The sequence below is a fragment of the Solanum tuberosum genome, unplaced genomic scaffold (assembly GCF_000226075.1).
Source record: "Solanum tuberosum cultivar DM 1-3 516 R44 unplaced genomic scaffold, SolTub_3.0 scf00267, whole genome shotgun sequence".
Taxonomy (NCBI): Eukaryota; Viridiplantae; Streptophyta; class Magnoliopsida; order Solanales; family Solanaceae; genus Solanum; species Solanum tuberosum.
In genome coordinates this window covers 784,185-798,862 of record NW_006239199.1, presented here as the reverse complement: position 1 = coordinate 798,862, position 14,678 = coordinate 784,185, and the positions used below count along the sequence as shown (strand labels likewise).

The window sequence follows — 14,678 nt, the reverse complement described above, 5'->3', positions numbered from 1 at the left end:
AAAAAAAAATAAGATAGACAGCGAGATAAAGAGGGATCCTGTCTAAATAGTCACTCTAGCTGTCGGGGAATCAGTTCTTGGTGTAGTACTCTGAACTTGGGCATCAGTGCCATAGTCAAATCAACAGTACCCGCTCCACTAGGGTCAGCCAAAGGTGTACTGCCAAAGAAGCCTGCATAGCTGCATCTACCATGGCCTCCTCAGTCTCCGTAAGGCCCTCGCAAGAAGCCTCCTCAGCAACCCCAAGCATCTCCTCATCCGTCTCTGCCTCCAACTCAGGATCAACTACCTCCTCAACTTTAACATCATCTCCGGTGGTAGCCAGAGGCATATCTGGCTCAACTGGCACATCTGGGATCTCCACCATTTCGAAATTCATAAACATGTCAGTGGATTTCAGCTGGTCCATATCTCTCCTCAGCGCAGCAATAGCGGCCTCTAGAGCCATCACTTCCTCAGTGGCCCATTAGTCACGCTCACACACTTTTATCCTAGCCGCAAGGGCATCAATGGTAGCACTCAAGGGTGTTATAGCATCAGTAAGGGGTGTCTGAATCATGCCCGAAATGGAGGCTTCAAGTCTGGTGGCACAACGATCGGCAGAATGGGCTAGTTTCCCCATCCACAGTAATGCATCCTGAGTGAGTGGGGGCCAGGAGGCAGCAGCAGCAGTACCGAATCTAGGAGGCAATGGAGCAGCAGAAGAACGGGGGGTATCAGAAGGAACAACAATAAATGTACCTGAAGCCCCAGTGGTAGGAGTAGGCAAAGGTGCCTCTGGAGGTAATGTGGTTTTATCCACAACTGGGGAAGAGTCTACAGGGGCTGCCTTCCTCTTCTCTGCTTCATCCTTCAAGTACTCCGCCTCGATTCTCCGTATATCAGTAGAAGATGTAGGAATCATTTCCACATCCTTCTTCGCATCTCTAGGAACCTGGGCCCGTCTGCACAACTCGATGATTAACACCAAAAAAAAGGAGGGAAGTCTAGCACTGCTTGGCCCTCATAAGCATCTTATGTGCAATAATCATCCCAGATTCAGCCTCGTCTCATGAATGAAGCAACCAAGAGAGGCTACTTTGGCGTGGCGTCGAATAGACTCGTTATGGGATGGCATGATAGTACTACTGATGAAGCCAAACTAGAACCTTGCTGCTATATTGAGGTCCTTATTATCAATGGCTACCCTAACCTCTAGCCACTTAGGAGTGCCATCTGATATCAACGGAGCCAACCACTTCTTTATGTCTTCCAGTGTCTTAGTCATGATCTTATACTGACAGTCATCCTCAAGCCTTGTTGAACATTCTAGGATTGATAGAGGGTCAGTCTTTGACTACCTAAATTTGGCTACCACTACGACACCCTTGGATGATTTCAAGGGCTGGCTTGTTCCCCTCATTTCTGACACCACCCCAAGGTGGATTGAGAAAGGAGTCTACATCGAGAAGAAGGACTAGAATGTAGTTGCGCGATATTGGTTTTGATTCATCAGCAGCTCTATTATGCTATCTCAGAATGAGTCCATCCTCTGTCATCCTAAGACGGCCTACTTTGGGTCAATCATATCCCAGAAGAGCATTGACTTGGGACTCATCATAGAGCAGGTGATAGATATGAGTGCCAAGCAGAGCTAGACGTCCCTTTCATTTCTGGTCTTAATTACAGAGTTATGTCAGCGTGCTGGAGTTCCTCGTGATGAGAAGAGGGATGTCGAGGTCACTCCTACATCTTCCACTGACATTTAGAGTATAGAGGTCGAGTAAACTCAGGAGGAAGAAGACAGGAGGAGAGCAGCTCCTGTGGATGCATCCCCGGAGGTGGATGTTGATTATATATATGCATAGGCATATTTTCCTACTCCAGCCTCCGGGCCTTCAGGTACTTCCACTTACTCCCAGACTCCTAGTGCTTCTACTACTTCCCAGCTCCCCAGGATTACTCAATCCATTATCCTAAAGATGGGGCACTTAGCCCATTCTGCGGATGTGAGGGCTACCAAATTGGAGGCTGTTGTATCGTGGATGATTGAGAGTGCTATCCTAGATGCACTTACACCCCTCCGAGCATCTATTTACACTCTCACTGTGAGAGTAGAGACTTGTGAGAGTCGATAGGGGGTCCTTTCAGAGGTGACAACTTTGAAAGCCGAGGTTGCAGATCTGAGGAAGGATGTGGACTACTTAAAGTACACTGACTTCACTTCACTATTGGAGGCAGCAGATGATGTGGATGCCCCGGCTACGTTTGAGATTCATCTGGCCACCACTGGATATGTGTAGATGGATGGTGTGGCAGTTGATGAGTCAGAGGCTGAGACCAACGAGGAGCAAATTGAGGTGCTAGAGGAGACCATCTATGGAGACCTGCCAGATCTAGAGGAGACGATTGTACAATCAATTCATACATCGCTAACAGAGATGTCTATGGAAGGCCCTAGTAGAGTAAGTAGTGCTGATGTTGCACCGGGCACTGATGTCCCGACAGATGGAGCGATTGTGTAGACAGGACCCTTCCTTACCTCCCTCTGTGTCATTTTTATTGTTTTTTTAGTATTTTGCTGCATTTGAGGACAAATTGCTTTTTATTTGTGGTGGGTGAGGTATTTTCATACCTATCTCTTGTGATTATAATCTTTGTTTATTTATTGGGTGTTTGTGCTGTAAATTATGTTTTGATACTGTTTTGTGGATGTTTGAGCTTATGGCTCTTTGTTTTAATTGCAAATGGTTTTTGACCCTTCTGAAAAAATTTGCCACCTCTTGTTATGTTTGATTGTGGTTGTTCTTGTGCAAATTTGAGTATCGGTTATGAGCAATACCAATAAATTGGAGAGTGCTCTTAATTGAACAAAAATAAATGTGCGGCTGCAATGAGGCCAAATAAAGTTTCATAGACAATATGTGAAGTTTTTGCATCTCGTTGTGACTAGCCGGTTACCGAATGAGTTTCTTGTGATGACCATTGCACACTAGCGAAAGTGTGAAGTCTTGTTTGATATTGGTGTCAATGCCTTGTGTGATGAGCTTACCGTGTACCATGTGTGATGACACCTAGAATTTTTTCCGTTGGTCCAGTTGACTAATTGATGCAAGCTATTGAAATGATCTTAGGCAACAATTTTGAAGAGTGAAATAATTTGACAATATACCTCTTTTGTGGCCAACCTTGTGAGGGTGTGAACCTTGCTTAAACTCCCTTTTTGAGCCTTATCCTTTTCTTGGAAGAAACTTGATGCAATTGTAACCCTTTTTTATCCATTCACACATAATCTTCATGAAGTGTGGTTTGTTTAAATAGCCAACTTAGGCCAAAATCCTAAGTTGGGGGTGTGGTGAAAGAAGAAGGTAAATCAAGAAGTTGAAAAAAGTCCCCCTTTGATCCATGGTTTTGAAAAATATAGAACCCCTCCATACAAAACAAAAGAGAAAAGAAGAATGAAAAAGTTGTGGAATAAAGTTGTGAAAGTTGCAAAAGAAATGGGGTGTCCGATATTCCATGAAAAGTGAATAATGGGGTGAATTTTGAGCATGAATGAAAATGTTGAAGAAAAGGAAAGAAAGTGATGTTCATACCACATTTCATGAAGATAGTAGCCACTGAGCCTAAATGACCATACCTTTTCACTTTGCCCCATTACAAACCCTGAAAAGACCTTTTTGATCTTGAGTGAGCTGAAGTGAATGTTGATTGGAAAATAACGGCAAACCTATGGGTGAAGTCATCATGTGTTCATCTTTGTGAGTGTGAGAGTTGTATGTGATTCCAGAGCTATAAATTGTTGAACAATTGTGTGTCAATATAGAATCATCTTTGTGTGAGGGCATTTGAGTACTTTTGTTGACCTTGAACTTGCATTTGAAGCAAGTATCCTGAACTTGAGAATCTTTGATAATGGTGAGTCAGAACTTGAATCTTTGAGTCCACAATTGATCCTTGCATTAGTAAGTTAAGTCTTGTTGTGTGCATTCATAATTGAGTCTTTTGTAGCACTGTTTGAGACATCCTTTTTGAACTATTAAACTTGAGTTTTACTTGAGGACAAGCAAAAGTATAAGTTGGGGGTGTTGATGAGTCTGAGATTTGGACTCATTTAGAGCTTTATTTATATAGATTTAGTGTCCTCAAATGCTTATTTTGTGCCAATAACTTATGTAAAACCCTTGATTTCCAGGTATATGGATTGAGGAACAAAGTCAGGACACTAATTTGCAAAAAGGAACAAATCAAGCTAAAAGAATGAAGAAAAGCATGTCTGGTGATCGTCAAGTCCACTTGGTGAGTCGCCGAATGGCTACTTGACCGCCTAAAGTTCCAGTATGCCAAGCCCTGAAGGAAAGAACCAAGTTGGCGAGAGAAATGAGCAGTCGGCGGATCACCGAGTGGTTCCGCGATGCAGTGTTGGATCGCCCAAAGTTACAGACCTTGAGGATGCTGAAGGCAAGGCAGAAAGGCGATGGTAATGACCAAAGGGCGGATCGCCGAGTAGTTCGGCAAGCCCGACTTACTTCGCCGAGTGACTCTTCGCAACACATTTTTGGCGACTACATTTTTGAACATTTAGTTTAGGATCTATCTATCATCTATCTGATATCATAATATTTAGTCTATTCTTATGTTTTGAACCGTGAGACAAGTTTTCTCTAGTTTTCCTTAGCTTTGAAGAATTGAAGTTTTTCACTTTTGAGAAATTGGAAGTGGGTCTTTGAGATTCTTCGAATTGGATCATTGTAAAGACGAAATCAATCTTACCCAGTCGATGGAAACTCAATTTGGTAACAATTTTTATCTTTTTATGATGTCTAGCTAAAACACCAATTCTTGGGGTGTGATTATGTGGTTATGGGATGATTTAGTTTATGAGTATTGTTAATTGTTAGTTTACATGTTGTTTAGAAGTGAGTTCAATCATTAATTGTGGTTTAATTTAAGAATTGTAGTTGCAAATGAAGTTCTACCCTTATGTTTTTGGCTTGCGAGAGAGAGAGATTTTAAAACTAAGTTTATTGATTGATGGTTTGTGGGTATTGGGTTGCCATGGGTTCAGCTCGAGAGAGTGAATCCTAAACTCAATTTCACACATTTAGTTCGAGAGAGTGAATGGACTAAGGTGTAGGTTGTTCTTATTTTGCATGCTTGTTGATGTTCAAGGCAAATCGACTTGATTCGGAGTAAATTGTTCGAGAGAAAGTTTATCTCCTCTATAGTCTAGCTTTTTTCTTTTTTTCTTTTTTTTAAATTTGGAACATTAAGCTCTTTTTATTCAATAATCCATTATGTACAAACATATGCTGATCCACAAAATAGGACCAGTCCCAAACAGGAGCTCAGTCCCCAAAAATGCAATTTTAGGCGTTTATGACAAGACCCAAAACATAGGGTATCTAAATTATGTTCTTCATCTTCCTTCATTTCCGATCTCCTCCGTCAGCTCACCAAGGTATGTTGTTTATTTTCCCATTTCTGATTTCCTCCTTTCTCTTCTGGTGTATCAGCTCCTTTCCTTTTATCATTTTGACTCTCTCTTTGCAGTCAATGAAGATACCACTGTTCTTATCGTCTTTCCTTTTGGAATTCCCGTCCAACCATGGCTCTGTGATTCCCCATTCAAGCTCGAGGACCTCATTTTGTATGGAAAAACTTTAAGTAAGTTGTCGTTGTCTAGCTAGGTAGCTTTGTATTCTTAGTTGTGTAAGCCCTTTGTTGGCAGACTCTTCTTCTGTAAATAACATTGCTGTGAAATCTGTTGAAGACAATGCATCTGATGTACATCATGTTCTTGTTTATCTAACTTGTGCTATGATTTTTCTTGCCTTTATCCTTATTGTTGGAATGTTTGACTTGTCTGCGTTCAGTATCTTTCTGCATTTCGAAGGTAGCTGCTGAAAATTATGCCATTTTGTCCTATTATTTTGCCTGAAAGCTTCATTGGCTAAACTGTCTGCTAACTGGTTTGCTTCCCTGAATATGTGGTTGATTCTTGCATTTGTTTCTCTTAGTAGAACTTGTATGTCTTCTAGATCCTCTATATGACTCCAAGGAATTTTCCCTTCTCTCTGAATCATCTTAGTTAAACTCAATGAATCTGTTTCCACAACAACATTAAATGTTGTTGTGTTTACAATATTTCAAAGCACAGAGAATACCCCTGATTCAGCCTCCATACTTGTTCCTTGTCCAATATTTTGTGCTTCAGCATATAGTAGATCACCTTCATTATTTCTGATGCAGAAGCTATATGAGCTTTCCCCCGGATTACCTCTGCTTGCTCCGTCTGTGTAACATTTTACCCAACCCATTGGTGGATTATTCCAGGAAACAACATGATAATGTAGTTTTGGTCTGTATCTTTTTAAGACCTCAACTAATCCTTCCCAACTTTTTTCGAACATTAATCCATGGCAACAATGTCTTTGTTCGTTGAAAAACGTTATTTTGGCACTTCTGATAAAGCTCCCCATATGTCACCTCTTTCCCATTTCTTCTTGCATTCCTTCTTTTCCACAATTCCCACATTAATATTGCTGGTATTGCTTGAAAGATTGTTTTCAGTTTAGGCTTATTTGTTGCTTTCCACCACCATGTGATTATTTGTTGTAGTCCTCCATCAGTTCTGATACCTGCACGAGTAGTAAACTGCTTCCACAACTTAGTAGCTATGGGAGCTATTAGAAATAGGTGAATCATTGTCTCCTGTTCATAGTTGTTGCAACAATAGCATCTTGAAGCCATGCTAATTCTCATTCTTTAAAGATTGTCTTCTGTAGCTATTCTTCATTTCCAACTTCTCCATAGGAGAAAATTGATTCTGAAAGGAACACCCCTGCTCCAAATGTTATTCCACCATCACCCTTTCTCTTTTTTGTGTCTTAAACACTCATAGGAAGACTTCACAGTAAAGGTTCCACAAGAGTTGCCCATCCACCATGGCCTATCCATTGCACATTCCTCCACTTTGGGTCTGATATTCTCCAGGATGTGTTCAATCATCTCTTCTGAGAGTAATTCTCTAGTTTATTTCTATCCCATTCCCCATTTACTATGAACTTTCTTACCTCTACTTCTTCTTCCTCCACATTCTGGTCCTCAATGTAGTATAATGCTCCCTGTTTTGTCCAATTATCAAACCAAAAACTTGTTTCTCCTATTTTGATTTGCCACCATATATAATGGTCCACCTCTTCTGTAACTTCCAACATTTTCCTCCATACATGAGACGCACCAGTACCTTTGGCAATAAGAGGATGATGTTTTTTGCAATATTTATTCCACATGAAATTACTCCATAATGATGTGGATGTTCTAAATGTCCACCACAGTTTTCCAAATAGAGCTTTGGTGATTTCATGCAATGATCGAAATCCAATTCCCCCTTCCTCCTTAGGGTAGCACATATCCTCCCATGCTAACCAATGTTTTCCTTTTCCTCCACCTGTTTTGCTCCCAAAAAAGCCTGCAAAAATCTGATGCAATTAGTCTATAGTTTTCTTAGGGGGATTCATAGCAGAGAGTAAATAAATAGGAATGGATTGCAACACATTCATTATTAGTATGAATTTCCCCCCATAAGATAACCATTTGTTGTGCCACATTAACACCTTATTTTTAACTTTTTTTCACCAGTTCTTCAAAATAGGCTTTCTTCTTTCTGCCATAGTACACTGGGCAACCTAGGTAGGTGAAAGGAAAGTTTCCATGTCTTATTTCTGTCATGCTCCTTAGTCTTACCCCTACAATTAGAGGTGTCTTGTCATGTAGGTAGAAAATGCTCTTGTTTAGATTGATCACTTGCCCCGAAACCATCTCATACTTCTTAAGTACATCCACCATTTTCCCAATTGACTTTTTGTCCCCTAAGCAAAAAAGGATTGTGTCATCAGCATATGATAAGTGGTTTATAGGAGGACTCCATTTAGGAATTCTGTATCCCTTAAAATTTGCCTCTTCATGCAGTTTATTTAGTCCCCTTGCCAATACCTCAGCTGATATTATAAATAGAGTTAGAGATAAAGGATCACCCTGTTTTAGTCCTCTTGAGGATTGGAAGAAACCAAAGGCCTTTCCATTCACCATCACAGAGTACCAATTATTGGTGAGTAAACGCCAGACCATATCTATGATAATTTCTGAAAATCCAAACCTCCTTAATACCTTAGTGAGGAACACCCAAGATACTCTATCATACCCCTTTGCCATATCAAGCTTAACCACCACATTATGGAACTTCTTTCTTAGATTAATGTCTCTAATAATCTCTTGTGCTAGAAGAACATTCTCTGTAATGCTTCTTCCCTTTACAAATCCCGATTGATTCTTCGATATAATGCATGGAAGTACTGTAGCAATTCTTTCATGTAACACTCTAGAAATGATCTTGCTAACAAACGTACATAGGCTCACTGGTCTTAAATCTGTTAAGCTTTTCACATTTTCTCTCTTTGGTAGAAGAATCAAATTGGTGTGTGTGACGAACCTTGGGAGTTCTTGCCCACAGAAAAAGGCTTTAACCATTCTTATTATGTCTTCCCTAATGATATCCCAACAGCTTTGAAAGAATATGCCCAAAAAATCATCAGGTCTGCTTGTGCTGTCTCCATTTAGATTGAAAACCACATGTTTTACCTCTTCAATGTTAGGAACCCGGCCTATCTCTTCATTTTTTCCAGTGGTGATCATTTTTTGTATCACATTCAACATTCCTTCATCTTCTGAGACCCTCTCTTCCTTGAATTGATTCTAAAGAAAGATATTGCCTCTGCCCCAATATTCTAACTTGAGTTGACGATATCCCCTCTTCCGTTTGTATTTCTGCCAGGTGAAGCCTCTTTCTCCTTCCTTTAACATAATTATGAAAGAACCTCGTATTTCTATCTCCATCTTGGAACAATTTCATTCGTGCCTTTTGCCTCCAAAACTCTTCCTCTACATGAAGATACTTTTTTAATTCCGCTTCTGACTTCTTCAATTCTTCTCTATTCTCAAGAGTTGGGTTCACTTCTAATTGAATTTCTTTGACCCTTACTTCATCTTCCAGTGTGGCTACTTGTCGAAATATATTTCCAAAATTCTCCTTGCTCCAAATTGCTAGTGCCCCTTTTACTTTTTTTATCTTTGTCTGAAATTCAATGAAAGGATTCCCGACAAAGTCTATTTTCCAATTTTCCTCTATAACTTTCTTAAAATCTGGATGTTTTGTCCAAAAGTTTAAGACCTTGAATGGTTTCACCACAGGCTCTTCCTCCGAGTTGCAAACCAGGTGAAGAGGGGCATGATCAGAACCCTGCATCACTAAGTGTTGAACTGCACTTGTTGGTAGCCAGTTGAAAAATTCTTGGTTACCTAAGATTCTATCAAGCCTCTTGAAAATGCACTCCCTTTCAATTCTTCCATTCCACCATGTAAATCTACTGCATGTGCACTTTAATTCCATTAGAGCCCAATTATTTATGCATTGACTAAAATCTAAAGCCTCCATTTGAGTAAAATTCAGGCCTCCTCGCTTCTCTTCTTCATTTAAGATGACATTAAAATCACCCCCCACTATCCATGGGAGATTATTTTCCTCTGCAACAGCCTCTAGCTCCTCCCATAGCTCTAGTCTTTCAATAGCAGCACATCTCGCGTAAACTGTTGTTATCAGAACCTCAAAGCTATTTCTACTGAATTTCACTGTGAGGTGTTGTCCATTGTCTCTAACTACTTCCCCTTTCCAATTATCTACCCAGAATAACCAGATCTTATCTGAACTGTTACAATAAGCATTCTCCATCCCTAACTTTCTTTTGTATTGTTCTAATTCTTGTGGTCCCTGAAAAGGTTCCATGAGAGCTATAAAATTGTATTTATGTCTTTTATTTAGGTCCCGTAATCTTTCAAAGGCCTTTTGAGATTTTACGGACCTAATGTTCCAGAAGATGGCCTTTCCAATCATTGGGAAATTTCTTCCGATCTTTCCCTGCTACTTCTTGTTTTAACCAGTAATGGTAGTGAATGTTGACTTGGTTTGCCCCTCTTGATAGCACTTTCCAGCAATCTGACTTGTCGTGGTGACAAGTCACCTTCTCTTGCAACTGCCTCTATGTTTTCATTAAGCTCTTCTTCCTCCTCTCGCTCTCTTCTCCGTTGTACTTCTGCATCAGTGATTTCCTCTAGATCCGGAATGCTTTTCATATGTACACCCTCTGTTTCATTTTTTTTTTACCCTGTTTCATCCTCCTTCTCTTTTCCTACGTCGCCCTGCTCACTTTCTTTGTAACCAGATCCCATATTACTACTACTTGCGTCCCTCTCATCTCCCCTATCTTTTAGTATGGGGCTTCGCTCCACCCAGCTATTCGAACTCGCCCTTCCCTTTTCTTTTTCTTTCACTTCTACTCCTTCCCTGTCGTTTGTGCCACTTCCTAGAGTATTCTCTTCCTCCCCATCTTTTGTGCTACTACCCAAGACACCTATATTCTTGTCCTTAAAAGCCTTTTCTACCCAACTCCCTGTATTCATCTCTGTTCCCTTCATTTGTTGCTCAATTTGTGTTTCCCTAGTGTCTTCATTTTCATTTAGCGCTCCAAATTGATTATCAGTGGTAATTCCCTGCTTTTCTTGTTGCACCATCTTTCTAGTCCATATTTGCTTTCCTTGAACTGTCCATCCTCCTTCTTTGGTATTTTTCTGTTCTTTGATTTCCCCTTTTCCATTTTGTTTTGATTGTTCTTCCTTTCTGGAAATAAATTTCCCCTGCGCCCCTTCCTTCTTTTCTACTTTATTCGTTGTCTCCTGGTTTTCGTTCTTTCGCTCGGGCTTGGGGTATAGTTCTGGGTGAATGACAAAACATTCATCTTCATTATGCCCTTGTATTTTGCAATTTTTACAATATTTTGGTACGTAGTCATACTTAATTCTAATCCATGTCTCACATACTTCTCCTAATTTTTTCCTCATACCTACATTGATTCTTTTTGGGAAATCACTCAATAGATCTACCTCAACCTTGACTCTTGCACAACTCGGCCTTGTTTGATTCCTCATGGCTAGGTCAACTTGTAAAGGTTTGCCTACCGCTGCTGCAAGTGAAAACACGGCCTCCTTTACAAAAAAATTGGGTGGTAACGCCGGGAAGGAGATCCATGCAATTGCTATAGACGTTTCTTCCTCAGGGTCAAACAACGGATCCCACTTTAAGGTTCTCATTGGGTATGTCCATCCCTTATGTAGTAAGTAATATGCAGGCTTGGATAGCAAATTTACGTAGTCCTACAAGCATGATGCCCTTATTAGCACATGCATGTTGCTCAAAAGGCCAATATTGCATTCCCCCTTCAACTCACATTGTTTTGGGATTATTTTTCGAAGATCTTGGATCTCAGGCCATCCATAAGAAAATTTTCCAATGACCGCAAAATTGAGCTTTTCCTTGATGATCATTGTTTCTATTTCCTCTTCCTCCCATAGAACCCTTGGTTCTCCGTGTAAATATGAAATTGGCTTCAATGTTAAAGGTTTCGTCTCCTGAATTGGTGGGCATAGCGTGTCAAGGTAACTTGGCTTAGGAATGAGTTTTCCATCTCCTAGAGCAAGATCAACCCCAGTGGGAGGCTGACCTGGTGAACTGGTGGTCATTACCACCGGAAAAGAGAGAAAACTTAGGTTTACCGGCGGCTGTTGGTTTATCTCCACAAAATAATATTAATGAACTTCTCCCTCTATAGTCTAGCTTACTCACTAACATTTAGATATTTTCTAATAGTTTCAATTACCCATTTGTCTATATTAGCCTATAATCAAATCACATCCCAAGAACCTGTTTCATTATTGTAATTTTGTATTGTTACCACTGTTTGTAGTTAATAATTTCAAACCAAAACCCCCCATTTGACATTCGTGTCACCCCTTGATTTGAATAATGTCTTAATTCGATAATTTATATTCCTATGACTAATTTGACCATGTTCACACTTAACTATTGAATCTCAAACACGTACCACTCCCTGTGGGATTTGACCCCAACTCATTTAGTTGGGTTTTATACTGACTAGTGATCGTTGACACGTAGAATTGGATGAAGTGTCCTTGAAACGTTAATCAATGATATAGACTCGGATTGTGATAGTTGGTGAGTCCTCATAAGGTGACTTCATAATGTAATCAGTAGTTAGTTTTTACGTCAGATAATACTCATTTTGAAAGTAGCTGAGGTCTATGTCCCATCATATTTATTTCATTTTAGTTGCTATATGCTTACATTAAAACATTAGTTATTCAATACTCTTCCACGGATTTGTAGTTTATGTCTTAAATTTAAGCATATCTTTACCTAGCTATGTTTCAACTTCCACTTACATTATATAGAATGTTCAGTTATTCATTAACACTATGTCAGTATCGAAGATCCGCCTTGGATATTTATGATCTTAAGTGTTGGTCACACCTAGTATATAAATTATGATCGTGACATATCTTCAGGGGAACTTTCTTATGCAAAAATAAATTCTACTTCACATATTGAGGCTGAAGCTAAAGCTATTTTAGAAGCATGTAGACGTTGACAACAAACCCTATATATTGAGGTAATTATAAGATTGATTCTACGCTTTATAAGCAAGTAATATAAGGGGTTTGAAAACCCCCATAGATTATTGCAACATTGATACAAAAAATTCAGATAATTTAGAAAATAGACAAGCACAAATTTAGCATATTCTAAGAAAAGGGAATAAGCTACCTGACTCCCTACCTAATCAAGCATTAGACAAAGAGATGACATAATCTATGGATTCTAGGAGATAGAAACATATGGAAGGAAACACATCAACATGGACGAGCTTCAGTGTCATACATAAGAGTTGCATTAGTTACTAAATGAAAACTTTCCAAAAATTTAGGATATAATATAAGACTATTCACATAAAGCATATTTACAAAGATATTTTTTCCACAAGAGAAATAATACCCTGAACAAGATAACTAGCCTAGACTATATCAGTCAATAAAAAGTTTTCAAACTTTTAGTTTTTAGATTTCTTCTCTGAAACGAATTTGAATCCCCCAGGGGCCATGTCACCCATTCCTACAAGTTATAAAATATACAATAAATCTATGAAAAACATTCTTTCGAATAATAAAGTTCTATTAATCAAGATGATTGATAGGTTGATACAACAATCAACATTTATTACTTAATAATTTCATTGCTTATGATATATAATAATGAAGAAACAACATGCTGAATAATTATTTTTGGAATCTACTATATGAAAGCTTCAGTCTAGGGACTAAAATTAGTTGGTAAAGTCGAAGAACTAGCCACATTCATTTCAGGTGCAATTTTTGGATCTTCATTCTTTTCAATCTCTTGATTCAATTTTGTGAGATCAATCTCCTTAGTCAATTGATTTTCAAATTCTGTGAGCCCTTCGTACAACTTTAGAAGACTTCCCAAATAAGGAGACTCATAATCTTCTGATTGTCGATGTGTAATATTATCTTCAACGGATTTTCCTTTCTCCTTATTTTCTTCTTCCTTCTTTTTCATCTTCATATAAAATCGAGGTGCGGTTGGATGGTTGGCCTCTAAAAACTGATGAATAACAGACTCTGCATCAGGCTTTCCAAATACAATTGGTTGACGATCAATGGAGAGGATGATGATAGCGATCTGAATTCCACATAAAATGGAAATCTCATTTGCTTTTTTGAACAAAGCTTTTTGCATCTTTGAAATTTTACCACCCTCAGCACGTTTATCTTTTGCAAGTGCTAAATCAACATTAGAATTCTTGGATTCCATGTCTACAACAAAGGAGATGGAAAAACACAATAATTTCTTGCCCAATGTTTAAAAAAAATTTAACCAGAATGAATATATGTTCAACCCAAACCTTCAAATTTATAGAGATTTCCTTCTGTGATTTGACTTTCAGATTCTAGAATTTATTCCCAGGGTAGTTCAAGAGTTAATATTTACGAAAATCTCCCTTATTGTTTGAAAACATAAAGTTACCTCCTCTCTATTTTTTTTCAAATAAAAAATTATCGAAAATGTTGAAGTCTTGAAAAAATATATACAAATTACTTGCATTTATCCTTACTAATATTAATCATTATACATAATCGTTCCATATTTTATTAATTTCTAATTTTATTTTTGCCTTTTAAATCTAATCAAAAAGAAAAATAAATTTGTCAATGAAAACTATTTTATTAAAGGATTTCCAATATTAAATAAGCGGAAAATCAGACTAAACTAAAGGCAATCATTATATATAATTGAATTACAAAATAAATATAAAGCTTTGGTATTCCTTATAAATGATTGTCAATTACTTTGATTTTTTTATGCAATGTTATTGTTCTTTAGTTTGAGAAGAAATTTTAATATTAAGAGATTTGTCTCTTCTTCTTCCATCAATTATCTTCTAAAGAGAGGTCATTGCAATAAGATTTTCATAAGGGGGACTCCGACATAATTTTAAAGCTAGATGGGAGGTAAGTGCAATTATGCATAACTTGTGAATATTACCTTAATTTTCATCTTCAGAGTAGAAATATAGTAGATTATCTAAATCTTCATCTATTAATTAGATTGTCAATTTGTAAAAGTCAATAAAATAAATAGGAAAAAAAATATTCTAGTGACATGCTTATTCAATTAGGAATTATATTTTTCTCATAAACCAAAAATTCAC

The 14,678-nt window shown here is 38.3% G+C and overlaps 3 protein-coding genes across 3 annotated transcripts; all 3 read right to left on the bottom strand.

The window, feature by feature from the left end:
• Window positions 1-6,360: 6,360 nt before the first annotated feature.
• On the bottom strand, window positions 6,361-8,676 carry LOC107062863 (uncharacterized). Its single transcript, XM_015314027.1, has 3 exons — window positions 7,611-8,676; window positions 7,056-7,453; window positions 6,361-6,693 (listed from the first exon to the last, which is right to left on the bottom strand). The coding sequence occupies exons 1-3, from the start codon at window positions 8,674-8,676 to the stop codon at window positions 6,361-6,363; spliced, it is 1,797 nt and encodes a 598-aa protein (XP_015169513.1).
• A 1,521-nt stretch (window positions 8,677-10,197) lies between these two features.
• Window positions 10,198-11,184, bottom strand: LOC107062862 (uncharacterized). The gene has a single exon (XM_015314026.1). It carries the CDS (start codon window positions 11,182-11,184, stop codon window positions 10,198-10,200), a length of 987 nt encoding a protein of 328 aa, XP_015169512.1.
• Window positions 11,185-13,258: 2,074 nt separating this feature from the next.
• On the bottom strand, window positions 13,259-13,780 carry LOC107062861 (agamous-like MADS-box protein AGL62). The gene has a single exon (XM_015314025.1). The coding sequence runs from the start codon at window positions 13,778-13,780 to the stop codon at window positions 13,259-13,261; it is 522 nt and encodes a 173-aa protein (XP_015169511.1).
• Window positions 13,781-14,678: the final 898 nt, after the last annotated feature.